This window comes from Amphiura filiformis, chromosome 18 (assembly GCF_039555335.1).
Source record: "Amphiura filiformis chromosome 18, Afil_fr2py, whole genome shotgun sequence".
Lineage (NCBI taxonomy): Eukaryota > Metazoa > Echinodermata > Ophiuroidea > Amphilepidida > Amphiuridae > Amphiura > Amphiura filiformis.
This window is the reverse complement of record NC_092645.1, coordinates 33,798,300-33,813,149: the sequence shown is the minus strand read 5'-3', so window position 1 is coordinate 33,813,149 and position 14,850 is coordinate 33,798,300. Positions and strand designations below refer to the sequence as shown.

General features: G+C 36.4%; 1 protein-coding gene across 7 annotated transcripts in view; it reads left to right on the top strand.

The window, feature by feature from the left end:
* LOC140140142 (uncharacterized) overlaps positions 1-14,850 on the top strand; it is a 55,161-nt gene that overhangs the window by 25,056 nt on the left and 15,255 nt on the right. For 4 of the 7 annotated variants that reach the window (XM_072161989.1, XM_072161988.1, XM_072161987.1 and 1 more), the window contains one exon: positions 4,325-8,486. The exons of the other annotated variants lie outside the window; for them this stretch is intronic. In XM_072161989.1, coding sequence (XP_072018090.1) covers positions 4,546-5,799 — 1,254 coding nt within the window. In that variant the 5' untranslated portion in view covers positions 4,325-4,545 and the 3' untranslated portion in view covers positions 5,800-8,486. Of the gene's footprint in view, positions 1-4,324; positions 8,487-14,850 lie in introns of those variants that run through there. 7 annotated transcript variants of the gene reach the window in all.

Below are 14,850 nucleotides of genomic sequence, written 5' to 3'. Positions count from 1 at the left end.
TTTTTGATGGATATTAATTCTCAAGACCACCAACTTCAAAAATAAGTTTACTGGACCTCTGTCACCATTGAGCATTTTGAGATATGGCAGGTCAAAGTTCACACAGAGGTCAAAATTCAAATTGCTCAAATGCTGTTGAAAAGATCCCCATCAAATTATTCCTCTTGTCATGGCAATCCAGAAAAAGTATACTTTAACCTATTTGACATACCCTCTGGAGTTATAAGCAAAAGGTCAAAGGTCACGATTTGACCTCCATGAGGGGTCAAAACCTGAAAAAATAAAGGATCACAACATACTCCTTTAACAACTAGGCCTAAATAGTCTTTTATTCGCTTCAAGAATTTCGAACGACATGTAAAACGACCAAGAGGGAAACCAAAAACTATGTGGATATCAGCAATTCATAAAGAGCTGAAAGAAATCAAAGAAGACTTAACCATAAAGAAAGCGACTGAACTTTCGAGAGAGAGAGACCTACCGGGAATAACTTTATTGATGGCGCTATGTCAAACTGATGATGATGATAAATAGTCTTTAACCCCATTCTTGCATTTGTTTTCACCACTTACGCTTGAATGTCTAAATCCTAGTATATACAAGGGAAAATAGAAGTTGAATGTAAATGGTGCATGAAAATCTTTGTATGGTACATGCTTTTTTTACAATAAACCTTATGTATAAGACTTAGTTGTTGCAATGATGTGTCATTAGCCCGTTCTTTGAACCACTTACTGTGTAAACTTTGAGGATTTAATTTAATCTTTGTGAATTCCATGAATAAAGGGTATCACGGGAATAGCAATATGTGATATGATCGAGCAAAATCAGTCGGAACTCGGAAATATTAAATTTTCAGTTTCTTAATATAGGATAGTAAAAAGCATATTTACAAAGCTGCATTTGCAGAAAACCCAGTTGAAATTGAACAACCAGTTCCTAAGATATGAGCAATTAAAGAGTTTTCAAAACAGTAGGAACAAAAGGAAATAATTTCCTTTGCTTGGCATTATCTCAAAATCAGTATTTGCAAGTTCCGACTGATTTTGCTTGATCGCATCACATATGTCAATGCATATAATTTAGATGACATTGTTATGAAATAACTTTTGCATGATTTATTTTGCAGTCAAAATAATCTTCATATCTAAGCCTTCGAAGGCATATATGCAATCACTATGCGTTCCCACAGCAAATTAGATGAAGCTTCATATGCCTTCATTAGCCGACTGCATTTATAATCGAAGCTCTAAATATGCAGTCGACTACATAATATATGAATCTCCAAATATGCAGTTGACTACTTATGATTTCTGTCAAATTTTAATTTTGTTATCCTTTACCAAAAATGCTGAAATAACTATTAGGAATGGGGCAAGCATGCAATTTTTGGCACAGATATTTTGGGTACCATTTTATATTACGCCCTAAAAAGTCATAGGAAAACGTTTAGGAACACGTTCAAATATGCAAAATTTCCTGCTCTTTCTTTCGCATTATATGATAAGACAATTTAAGGTTTTAAATTTGGGTTCCCCAAAATCTTGCATGTGTAAGGAGGGGGGGCAAAGATTTTTTGGCACGTCAAAGGGGGGGGGGGCAAAGGATTTTTGGCACGTCGAAAGGGGGGGGTTTTTGGCACGGCCAAAGGGGGGGGCAAGCGATTTTTGGCAGACCATTTTGAGAATTCACCACCCGGGGTACACATAATTATTGCACCACCCCTTAGGAGTGTAAGGTGCGGACGAAATCAATCATTTCGGGGGAAATGACTGATTTCCCCGAATGACCAACAAAAGTGGGGGGGGGGGGCTGTGGTGGCACGCCACTGTCTAAGACCCCGTTTAGACTAGGGAAAAGTCGTACTTCAACGACTTTTTGAAGTCGAGTTCATTCGAATTCGGGTCTAAACAGGTACAGTCGTTGTTCAAGTATGACCGAAGTCGAGTTCAAAAGTTCAATTCGACTTTGTCGTGGTTGAAGTGCGACTTTTCCTGGTCTAAACAGTCAGTCGAATTGAATTCGACTTTTTCATGCGTATCGCTGACCTGGCGAGGTGAATCTCCGGTCCGTCGATTTGTCCCTAAGCAAATCGCTAAACAACAGCTGTTCTTGTGTATTTTCGTACATGTGAAGCATACTGTAGTGAGTGTACATCCAATTTTCACTCAAAATCCACAAAAATGGCCGATTTTATCGCGGTGTTAGTTCATCTGAAATAATCCTCAACTTTAATTTAGGGTAAATGGGTCAAAATATCATCTCGTAACTCGGATGCAAATGGGGCAAAGGAGCAAATGGAGTTCATAAAGCAAGGTCATAAAAGTTTTCGCGTCCTGAATTCTGTGAGCCGCCCCGCGGATGAATTTTATATGAACTATGACGTCACAAGTTGAGCAGTGACGTGTTCTGCACATGCTCAGAATGAGGAAAATATGTGTTAAAAATTCAATATGGCGACGTACTCAAAATGTTTCTACCGGAACGGAAAGTTAACGCTGACTTTTATCTCAATTTTACTACTTTGCATGTAGATATTTTGTTTAAAAAGTATACAGGCATTTAAAATAGAATATAATGAATTATAATATTAGGTTTGATAAAATAAATAATGGATGACAGAGGGCGTAAATAGTCGTAATCGAATTCAACAGAGTCGAATTCGTTCAGTATATAGTGTAAACACCACTAAAAACCACAAACACGAATTAATTTATGCTAATCCTCTGTCTTAATCGAATTCGATGTCGAATTTGAATTCGACTTTTCTCTAATCTAAACGGGGTCTAATATACTAATCAATCTTTATTGTTTTTATTCACAACATAGAAGTAGGGATGTAACAGGATTAATTATGGTACCATATGATAGCATGATGGATTTACACTATTTTTTGAAAGTATTGCCCTGCACAATAAGCATGTGTTCTTTTTCAAAGACATTAATCTTGCAGGTGCAAGTGAATTAGAATTATGAATCTTTATCCCTGTTCTTTGAGCTATGTCTATTGCAGGGCAATACATTCAAATATAGTGTAAATTCATTGGTAATTAATCCAGTTACATAATACTTTTATACTTTGTTTTTTGCACATATTTACCATTGTGACACTTGAATTGGATTTTGCAGCATACATGTTTCTACTGCGGTTAAAACAGCCCCAAAGAAATAGGTTATAATATATACTTTTCCATCTGCCAAAAGGGTTTGATGGTTGAACTAACATTTTGATGAATCCATATTAACATTATTCATGTTTCGACCGCAAAAATAAGTCCCCCAGTGCATTCAAAATTTTGCCATATTGAAGCTAAACTGATAAAATATAGTGTAAAAGTGGAAGTAAAACATTTGGGATAAACATTTGGGGCTAAAATGGCCAAATATGCAGTTAATTTGGGCAGAAACCCACATACAAGGCGTCAGCATGGGGGATGATTATATGGACCCAGTGGCGTAGCATCATAGGGGCATGAGGGGTATGGGGCGCACCCGCCCCCAATCGATTGTGAAATTTAGAAAATCCCATGGGAAAATTGCAGAGAAATGTCTTGTGCCCCCAATCAGACCAGGTGCCCCCAATCATGGTCGGTTCCCCCCCCCCATGTGATGACCCACGCTACGCCACTGTATGGACCATCCCCCTGGGGATTTATCCCCATCCCCCTGGGATCTACGCCTATGCTTTGGTCTAGCATAACCAGGATATGGGATCATCGGGTATATTTGACTTTAAAAAAGGGGGCCTATTCACATGCACATATCGTCACTTCTGAAGCAGAGCCTCCCCCCCAGTTTGGAACCATCAGTAAACGTTCTCCTATTATTTCCCTTTGGTATGACTCCATTGATCAATGTTTTCCCAACATAATAAACAGACACAGTGTATGCAAGAAAATGGTTAAGTGTCATTGTCATCTATTGTTTGCAATGTGTATTTATTCTCATAGATAAAGGAATATTCAGACTGAGATCCAACATTTTCTTATCGCAAAGTGTCATTTTATGACTTTAAAAATATGTGATTTAGCAGTAGAAGGTTTGCTGTTATTTACTCCCTAAATATATGTCATACTGCATGATTTTGCTATACAGTAATGTTTTTGTGAATTGCATTCCAATTTTTTTGGACCAGTTTCTTGTGTGAGAAAACTACAAAATGCAATCAGTCCTGTCAAGTGTCATGTCATGTCATATGGATGGATTAACTGCATGTACTTTGTATTGTATGGATGTAATACGTAATTGCATGGTAGTTCAATTTGTGATTTGTGAAAATTCAGTCAAATCTATGGCAGTAATTCAGATTATTGTAACATTTCAGATATTTTGATCCAGTGCTCTCTGTGTTTGAATCTGCAAGTTCTACCATCATGGTCTTATCTTGTTTGCTGAGCTCCACTGTTTGCTGGTATTGACTTTCTTGGTGGGTTTGAGGTGTGCATAGCTATCTGAAAGCTTCTGAACAACATATTTTGAATGTTGATTGATTCTTTTGAAATCATATAATTTAAGTAATATACATATTGCAAGCATCTAGTGACAATGAAACGTTTGAAACCCTTTTCTTGTACATTTTGTGGAATGAACCATTATTCTTTGGACAAATGGAAACTCCATGTAAGCAGACATCTGATGAAATATGTGTTGGCTTTTAGCCGGAAGGTTGTGTTTCGTAAGAAAAGCTTGTCAAAATATGGTAGCCTTTGTAGAAATGTGTATAACCACAGGATGCTACATATATGGGGCAAATGGAACAAGTGTTTGTTGAGTTCATCAAATGATGGTAACTTGGTTAATCATAGATCTTTGTGCACTTCTGTTGGTTACAAAACGTATTCAAGACGTTATTCCAAAGAGAAACGCTTTCAGTGTGAATACTGCCAGAAGTGTTTTACATGGAAAAATAATCTTACAACCCACAGAAGAATCCACACCGAAGAACGTTATCAGTGTGCGTTCTGTCAGAAATATTTAACAAGTGGTCAGCTTAAAAGACACATCAGAAGTCACACCGCAGAGAAACTATATCAGTGCGAGTATTGCCAGAAATGTTTTATTTCAAACAGTAAGCTTATAGCTCACAGAAGATCACATACAAATGAGAAACCATATGAGTGTGTGTATTGTCAGAAATGCTTTACACTAAATGGTGATCTTAAAAGACACATCCGATCTCACACCAAAGAGAAACCGTATCAGTGCGAGTATTGTAAAAAGTACTTTGTAAGTAACAACAATCTCAAAGGACACATCAGAACTCACACCAAAGAGAAACCCTTTCAGTGTGAGTACTGCAAGAAATGGTTCACTACAAGTGGTGAACAAAAACGACACATCAGAACTCACACCAATGAGAACCCGTATCAGTGTACATACTGTCAGAAACATTTTCTTTCTAACAGTAGCCTCGACTGCCATATCAGGACACACACTAAAGAAAAACCCTACCAATGTGAGTACTGCACAAAAGGGTTCACTGATAGTAGTCATCTTAAAAGACACATCAGAACTCACACCAAAGAGAAACCCTATCAGTGTGAGTACTGCAATAAATGTTTCACTGATAGTAGTGCATGTAAAAGACACATTGGTACTCACACAAAAGAGAAATTCTATCAGTGTGAGCATTGTCAGAAATGTTTTGCTCGGCAGTTTACTCTTACACAACATATTAGAACACACCATGCATGGGAAACCCCTTCAGGTGTGAGAAATGCGGGAATGGTTAGCTCAAAGCATTACCTTGAAAAAGCACAGCAAGTCAGCAAATTGTCTCAATTACTATTTAAACATTGACGGTGCAATTTTTAAAGCTTACATTACTTATTTATAGGTGGTTAAGACTTGTAAAATGCTCATTAACGCAAGGAAAAAGATACAAAATTGGAAGAAATGCATAAATTATGAAACAAGTGAACAACAATAGTAATGTTAAAGGGTATTTTGTGATGACAATATTCACACAAGTGCTGTTGAAATGAATTATGTTGTGTCTTTTATTTAAACCTGAAAGAGATATGAAAAAATGCCTAAGTTCTTCACCAAGTCATATCTTCATCGTTTGTATCATATTATTGTGTTTTTTACCCTTTCATGTTTGCCCAAGCTATATGAAAGAAAACTTTCAAATTATCTAATTTTCATCATTACATGTACAATGTATAACACTTGGGGTAGCAATTTTAACTTTCAAGGTCCAAAAATAAAAACAGCCGATTCTGCTTCATTTTTTTTTACAATGCAATTCATAATTGGAACCAAGTTCCTGATGATGTAAAATTGTGTACTACAAAATCAATGTTTAAAAAAGATGCCAAAACTAACCTTTTAGACCACATGGTATTATAGTTTCTAATATTGTAATCTAGGTGTTTCATGTTTTAGATAATTGTATGTTATACATATATAATTATTATTAATTTTTGTCATTGTTTAAATTGTGGATTTTTAAGGACAACTTTTTAAAGGACCCCTTTGGAAATACATTTAAGTCTCTGACTTTAAGGGACATCTGTGGCGTATTGTTTCGTCAATATTTTGTTTTCAATATGTATTTTTACATGTATAAGAATTGTGTTTTTGAATGTTCTGTGCAATAGTTTTATTGACTGTATGATGATATGCTGAATAAAATAAAATTAGTATGTGGTCAAAGTAACCAGTTCAGTGGCATAGCTAGGTATGCAGCAATATATGTCAGTGTTATATATCATTTACTCGAATTGACATTGAAGCATGTCATTAAAGCCATATTGTAACATTTCCATAAAAAATAGATTAGTACTTCTTTAACATTAAATGTTAGCTTTTGCTGTCACGTATGTCCCCTTTTAATTTTGAGCCGAACAACTGAGTTAAAGCAAAGAAGTTGGAATTACCTACCAGCGCCTATGCCGGCAATGCGCAACTTACTATATGGCTTTAATTAATGAGATGTTGTCATTAATTAAGTATTAAGTGTATCTTATTCAATGGGGAAATTGTGTACAACATTTATGCATGCATCTTCAGTAGACAGTCAAGAATAATAGGTTAATTTTCATGGGAAAATTTTCTGGACACATGATCAATGTGAGTGTAACCTCGAGCCTGATCCCTGACCCCTAGCAGTGACCTCGCTATTCAAGTTTTAGTTATTTTGAATTGGAAAAGTATTTTTGGCCGCAGTTTCGCTCAAAATTCATGCATTGCAAAATTATTGAAAATTATGCAATGTTTTAACATTGCAAAATTTTTTCACAATATCATCAAAATGTAATTTAAAAAATATTTATCTGTGGAAAAAAATATTTATCTACGGAAACTCTTGTTATAACAGTATTAACTTCCGACAAGTAACTTATTTTGCATCCAAGGAGAAATTCTTCCTATTCAAATAAATACATTGGAAGACCACCTGCTGTGCTCAGGGTCATATTCCATAATGCTAATATGTGATGCGATCAAGCCAAATCAGTCGGAACTCGGAAATATTGATTTTGAGATATAGCCAAACAAAGGACATTTTCCTTTTGTTTCCTATTGTTTTGGAAACTCTTTAATTGCTCATATCTTTGGAACTGGTTGTTCAATATCAATGGGATTTTCTGCAAAATGCAGCTTTATAAATACTTTTTACAATCCTGTAGGAAACTGAAAATTTATTATTGCCGAGTTCCGACTGATTTTACTTGATCGCATCACATATGTCTGCGCCCATGTCACATGTCCAGAAAATTTTCCTGTGAAAATTGTCCTATTAATCTTGACTGGTAGATAACAAGATGCATACAAACCTCTAGCAGAAAGAATGCTATAGAGCTATCTTCAGTAGATGGTAATGTGGATATAAAACCCCCTAAAAGCAGATAGCTAGGAGAGTGTAAGTAAGGTGTATGTAGAACTATCTTCATTCTTCAGTAGACATGGTAGATAGTAAGATATACAAACAATGCTAGCAGTTAAAATGGTGCTATGCTATCTTCAGTAGACAGGAGAGTGTAAGCACCAAGTAATGTGCATGTCGAACTATCTTCAGCATGTCAGTAGACAGCTTTTTTACTCATGTATGAAATAGGTTTATAAATGCGTATTACTTTTGAGAGTGAAATTGTAAAAAATAATGCACTTGTACAAAATCTTCAGAAAATAGCAAGGTGGATATCAAGCTAACTACAATCAGACAGCAGGGTGTAAGTAATGTGCATGTAGAACTATCTTCAGTAGATAGTAAGTAAGATGCATACACAAGTACTATAGAGCTATCTTCAGTAGAAAGCACAGTCGAAATAAAATTCTACTTTGATCAGCTTGTAATCGCCGGGAATTGTTGGGCTTTTACCACTACATGAAAAGTAGGCCCACATTTAGTGTGATTTAGTTGACCTGTCTGGTCTATATTGTGCATGTTAGATAAAGTAGACACATGGCTTGAATTAATAATTTGTGATACTTCTGGCGAGATGTCAGAAGACAATTCTCGAAATAAAATATACAACCTGTACCCAGAGAAGATGTAATAAAGAGGAGGTTGATCAAGCTATCCTCAAACAAAATATGTGTGAGACCGCTCACTCCAAAGTAAATGATGAATCACCCTATTCAGCTGCTTTACAATAGAATACCACAATAGGGTTTGAACCCGGGATGGGTGTGATACACAAGTTGCAGCTAACTGCTTTTAGGGATAGGTCAGTGTGTGCATGGCATCAGGCCATACACACCATGCATGCAGACCCTGTCATATCTTGTCAGATTTCAGATAAAATATGACTGAAGTTCCATGGCAAATTATAATTTTTGCTACTTGTTGCCACTTTCAGACTCTATTATTTATGATAAAGAATGTTATCAATTATCAGAATATCTTTATTAGGTTGGCAGGAAATGACAGGAAAATAAATAACATAATAAAATAGAAATGATCAACAAACATCACCTCTCTAACAAATCCTAAAAATTTCTTCTTTAGAAATTTATATATTTACAAAAAACGGTGGATTTTGGGGGAAATTTTACAGCACTCGATTTCTTTCTTGTATTATCCACATGTGGTATCCCATCCAAGCAGCAGGACCTTAACACACGCGTTTCATACTTTTTAACAAATTCTCTATAGAAACATTGGAAATATTTTCAATTCTGAAGTGAAAATTGGTCAACCATGGGCGGTCACACACATGGAGCTATTAAGAATGGAGAGGTAATAGATTATGTAACGCATTGTACACTTGTGCCGATTTGAAATCTGAGAAGCTATTCATCGAAAGGTACCTTTTGTTTGGGACAAAGGGCTTCCACCATTAAATCGGTAAGCTGACCCGACAGTGTATTAACGCTTTACCTAGCAGACTACTGTCAATAAGTGATCAAACGAAAGTCGTGTGAAAGCGCTTACTATAACGAAAAGTACCTTTTGTTGCTAGCACTCAAGGGTGTAATTGAGTAGCCGTAAGCTCAAAAGGCACACATTAGCCGCTGATGCAGTTCGTTGTCACCCCACTTCAGGTGCTTCATTTAAATAAATTGAATGCGCTTGCTGAATGATGACACATCAAGGCTGCCATGTATGCATGTCTCTTACTGTATAATGGTAATAGCTACGCATAGGCCTACATGAAACATATAATAAGTATACCGGTATAGGCCTATATTAAAGTTGTTTCACAAATTGACATTTTATTTTATTTTAAGAAAGAGAATGTCATAAACAGTGGCGTACTGAAGGGGGGGGGGGCAGCTCTTTTGTGAGAGGTCTTGGGAGGGGATGAGGGAGGAAGAGGTGGAGGAGGGGACATGAAGAATAAGAGGGGGCTGGAGAAAGAGAGAAAGAGGGACAAAAAGTATGAGGGGATGGAGAAGGGAAGGGAGATAAGAAGAGGGAGTGATACTTTAGCAAGGAAAGAATAAGTACAGAGAAAGGAATAACAAATAAATGTAGGCCTTATAATAATTATTATAGAAACTAAACACAGCCCCCCCATAGGCCTAACACTAACAGCACTATAGGCAGCCATTCGATGATGTCAATGCCTTTATGCGTATTTAAAACGCCCAGTCAGATGTATTTTACACCTGCCAAGCACAAGTCACCCAATTTCGAAAATTGGACGTTGAATGTACACTCTCATGAATATTGATTGGCAACATTTTCCAATATGTCAGCGCTCAATCGGACACAATAGAACAATAGACCATTCAGTGCGCTGGTCACACACATAACATCATAGGATTTTTCAAGTGGATGTCTAACTACTTGAGAATAAAGCACTATGAATAGATGCGACAGGATTACCTACGGGATTATCTCAAGGATATAATTCCGTTGACCCTCCTCTTTATTACATCTTCTCTGCTGTACCGTATTGATATTAATCAGTCACCATAGGCCATTTAATAAAAGGCACTAAATTTAATCCCCACGTGAGTGACGTGACCAATGGGCGCCGCCATACCAAGACCACCAAGTGATCAGTAGATGTGCTGCAATGCTAAGAGATAGGAATTTTTCAGACAAATATCATCAAAACTGCTGAAAATGTATTTAAGGCAACTTAATCACACATTGGGGGATTCTACTTTTTTGGTATGTTTTCAAGAACTAAATGTTGGAAGATTGCACCGACAGGATAAAAGTTATCGACGGAAACTCGTACAATAATACTACAAAGTTACAAAAAATGACAAATTTGCTAGAAAATTTGGACATGCATCCTTTGTTTCCAATTGAAATACACAGAAAGACAGTAAGACCACCCGCTGTGCCAAATGTCACTTTTCCAGACATGTCTAGCAGCTGTAATGTCAGCGCCCAGCCCCAGGGGGATCACTCACTACTTGACTTGCTACACACCTGCGTAAAAAAAAACTGTCTAAAAGGTTATGTTTTTCACCACACAGCGTCGTCGACGTCTTTTTGAAAAAGGGGTACTTTTTCAGAAGGCATCGCCATTTAGGGGTCCTTTTTCAGCCAAATCCTTAAGACGTTTAGGGTTAGTAAAATTATTGTTTGTGTGAGTTTTCACTAATTTGTTATATTCACCACTTTTTAATTGATTCTAGTTACCTTTGTGCATGTTTTCTTCAGTATCTATTAGCTATCAAATTAGCTCATTTTCCTGTTTACGCCACTTGGGGTATAAATTAGATATTTCTCACTTGACGCCATTTAGGGTATGGTTTTTGCATGTGCTACGACATTTAGGGTAGGATTTTGCATGTGTTTCGCAAGGGGTGTAAATTTGAATGTGAAAATGTTAAAGGGTGAATTTCAGAGGTGGTCGGACGCGGGTGGGTAGCACTTTTGTGTGAGAGTGACCCCCGGGCACCCATCTGGTCACGTGCCAAATTCAGTGCCTTTATTTAAATACCTTAAGACAACTGTTAATCCGCAATGTTGATCAAAGTATAAATAAAAGCAGAAACAAGGTACCCTGGTACAACATGTAGCAGACAGAATAGTTCTTCAGAGTTATTTCATTAGCAAGGTGAATATAACACTTAAGGTTGGTCTGAACCCTGGAATTATGGAAACTTTTGGGCCTCATAACTTATAAATTGTGGGTCTAAAGTATATAAAAGTATACATATTTAGAATGGCAAAGACTTGATAAGTTCATCTGTGAGGTCAAATTTGGGCCAAAATAACAGGTTTTTTTTAAAAATTAATTTTTTAAAACTAGATCAAAATATCTAGGACCTATTTTTTCATTTTTTTAAATTTCGACCAACTTTGAGAAATTTGCACCAAAATGGTCAAAAAATGCTGATTTTTCAAGAAAATCATTAAAAAAAACCCGATTTTGGCCCAAATTTCAAATATTTTTGGTGAAATTGGTCAAAATTCAAAAAAATGAAAAAACGGGTTTAAGATATTTTGATCTAGTTTTTAAAAATTAATTTAAAAAATTGTGGCCCAAGAATTTTTTTTGTTACGATGCATGAAAAAGAAGGGGCCAAAAACCGTTATTTTTTGAATTTTGGGCCAAAAATTGCATTTTGGCCCAAATTTGACCTCAGATGAACTATCTTTAATTTTTTCTGGGTCATCCTGTATACAAAACCTGTACAGAAAAGACAACTTGAAATCAATTTAAAAAAAAAAACACGATCTCTCCCATCTGTGGTACACTTGCAGGGATTGATATTACTAATCATGACCAATCCAAATTTAGCCCAAGTTATAAAAATTTCTGCTCATTTTAATGCTTACTTTAGGCCACCCAAGGTTTTTTCTGAGAATAATAATTTGTTGTTTCCAGTATAATACTACCGTATTTACAAATCTTGGGAGTAACATGCATGGGCGCTAGTAGTAAATTCCAATTTTCTATGCTTTACCCCACTTGTTCGGATCAAAATTAAAAGGGACATATCTGACAGTAAAAGCTAAAATTTTATGGAAAATAAATACTAATCTATTTTTACAGAAATGTTATAATATGAAGCTTATAGTACTACACCTGGCCAATTTTAGGCCTATTTTGCATTTGTCTCAAAATTATAGCACATTGGTGACAAGTAAGATATGTATATTATAGGGGCAAGGACTACAACTACTGTACTGAAAATTCAGCAACTCAAAGCAAGTAGTTATTGATCAAATATTGGTTTTCCCTCATTTTTGAATGTAACTCCACAACTGTTTTCTATTCTGAAATAAAATTTCCAGTGCAGTAGTTGTAGTCCTTGCCCCTATAATATACATATCTTACTTGTCCCCAATGCGCTATAATTTTTTAGAAAAATGTAAAAATAGGCACAAAATTGGGCAGGTGTAGTACCCCTTAAGGGAACTGGAATGAGCGTTTCGACAGCATTTTTGTGGGACATGAGAGCACATCAGACCTATCGAATTGCATTCTGAATACGAAGAATGCCTTTCTGATATCAAATAATTTTCATTTTATGAAATTCATGATATAATACAAATTTTATGACAAATTATTAAAATTTGATATTTTTCACATTTTGGAGATATAACAGTCCTCGAAGTAAATTTGATAAATTTAATGATATAGTCTTAAAGTGTATGTAGCTGGGAGGAAAAGCCGACGATCAATTGAAAATTTTGACCATTCATATTGAAGATATGGATTTTTTCCCAAAAAGACCTAATTTTTTTTGTGTGTTTTACAAAAAAAATCCATATCTTCAATACGAAAGGTCAAAATTTTCAATTGATCGTCGGCTTTTCATCCCACCTACATACACTTTAGGTAGAAATCATCATATTTATTAAGTTTTATACTTCGAGTATGTTAAATATCAAAAATATCAATTTTTAATGATTTGCCATAAAATGGCAGCACCTAGGGTATATTGGTTTAATAAAGTACAATATAATCGTGTAAAAAATTAATTAAAAAAAAATCAGTGAGGGCGCACAGTGTCATTGACCATATATCTTCATGGCAGAAATCGCCATGGTAGGTTGAATCCATAGCCACGATTGGCCATTTGGTTCAGACCTTTGAAGCTCTTTGAGACAAATAATTAGTCGAGGGACATGACTAAGGCTACTCACAATAGCTGGGTAATTGATCTTGGTTGTGCGTGAATAAGCTTGTATACCCAATTGAGGTCAATGGTCATCGACTTTTATACTGCCTAGTAGTGAGTGCAGCTGTACTACACGATGTAGTCCATCATACAGGACCAACGCAATATAAAATTAGAGTTTTGGTCCGATTTTGAGTTCAAAGCGCACAGCCAATTTTCAAAGCGCATTCTAGCGACCATCATATCTGTTCAACACGTATTTTCAAGTGTAGGGTCTACCACATCTGGTTTCTTGAGAAAAATTCTTGAGAAAGATATCGTGAAATTTGAATTTCGTTCTGGTGCACCAGAACGAAATTACAACGCATTGTCTATGGAGCAGTGTAATACACATAATCATGCATAACTCGCGAACGCAAAATCGAAATCAACTGAAATTTTGGGAATAGGTTTATTTCGTGGATATCTAATGAAAAATTACATAAATAGAGGATGCTAGGATCACGAAATACTCCTTTAAGTTGCTCTCAGGCTATGTATTTCATGAATGCTTAGATGCATCAAGCTGCAATTTTGAACAGTGATAGGGGCAAGTGTGTCGAGCTGCTCGAGGATGGGGTGGTGAGGAAGGGGGTAAGTCAGAAGATAACAAGCAAAATACCCTGTGAAAAAATATCTGGCGATCCGTATGGGGTACAGTGACGTAACTTGGTGGGAGTAGATCAACCAGAAGTTCTTGGCCTGATTTTCAGGTCATTTAGGGGTCATCCGGGTCATCCAGGGGTCATCTGAGGTCAAATTAATAAAAACTGTCATATGGGCATGAAACTTGGTGGGTATAGTCAACATTTAGAGCCAAATTTTTGGAAAGTCATTTCAGGGTCATCCAGGATCATCTGAGGTCAAATGACTAAAAACTGTCGTATGGGCATGAACTTGGTGGGTACAGTCAACATTTAGAGTCAAATTGTTGTTTTGGAAAGTCATTTTGGGGTCATCCGAGGTCACCCAAGGGTCATCTGTGTGTGTGTGTCTGTCTGTCCGGCTATGCGTTTCGACGATCGATCCGATATTTTGGATACGCATAGGTATCTGAACAGGCATGGCCTTCGGCTGGTTTTAAAGGTCATAGGAGGTCAAAGGTCGTAGAATTCAAACTTTGTTCGATCTGGCCCAAACTTGGTGGGTGGAATCCTTGATACGAGGGGAATATATTGCGCAAAAAAAAATCGAGGTCAAAGGTCATTACAGAGGGGTCAAATTTCAAACTTTGTCCGATCGGGCTCAAACTTGGTGAGTGGAATCCTTGATATGAGGGGAATATATGTGCGAAATAAAAGCGCGGTCAACCAAGGTCAAAGGTCATCA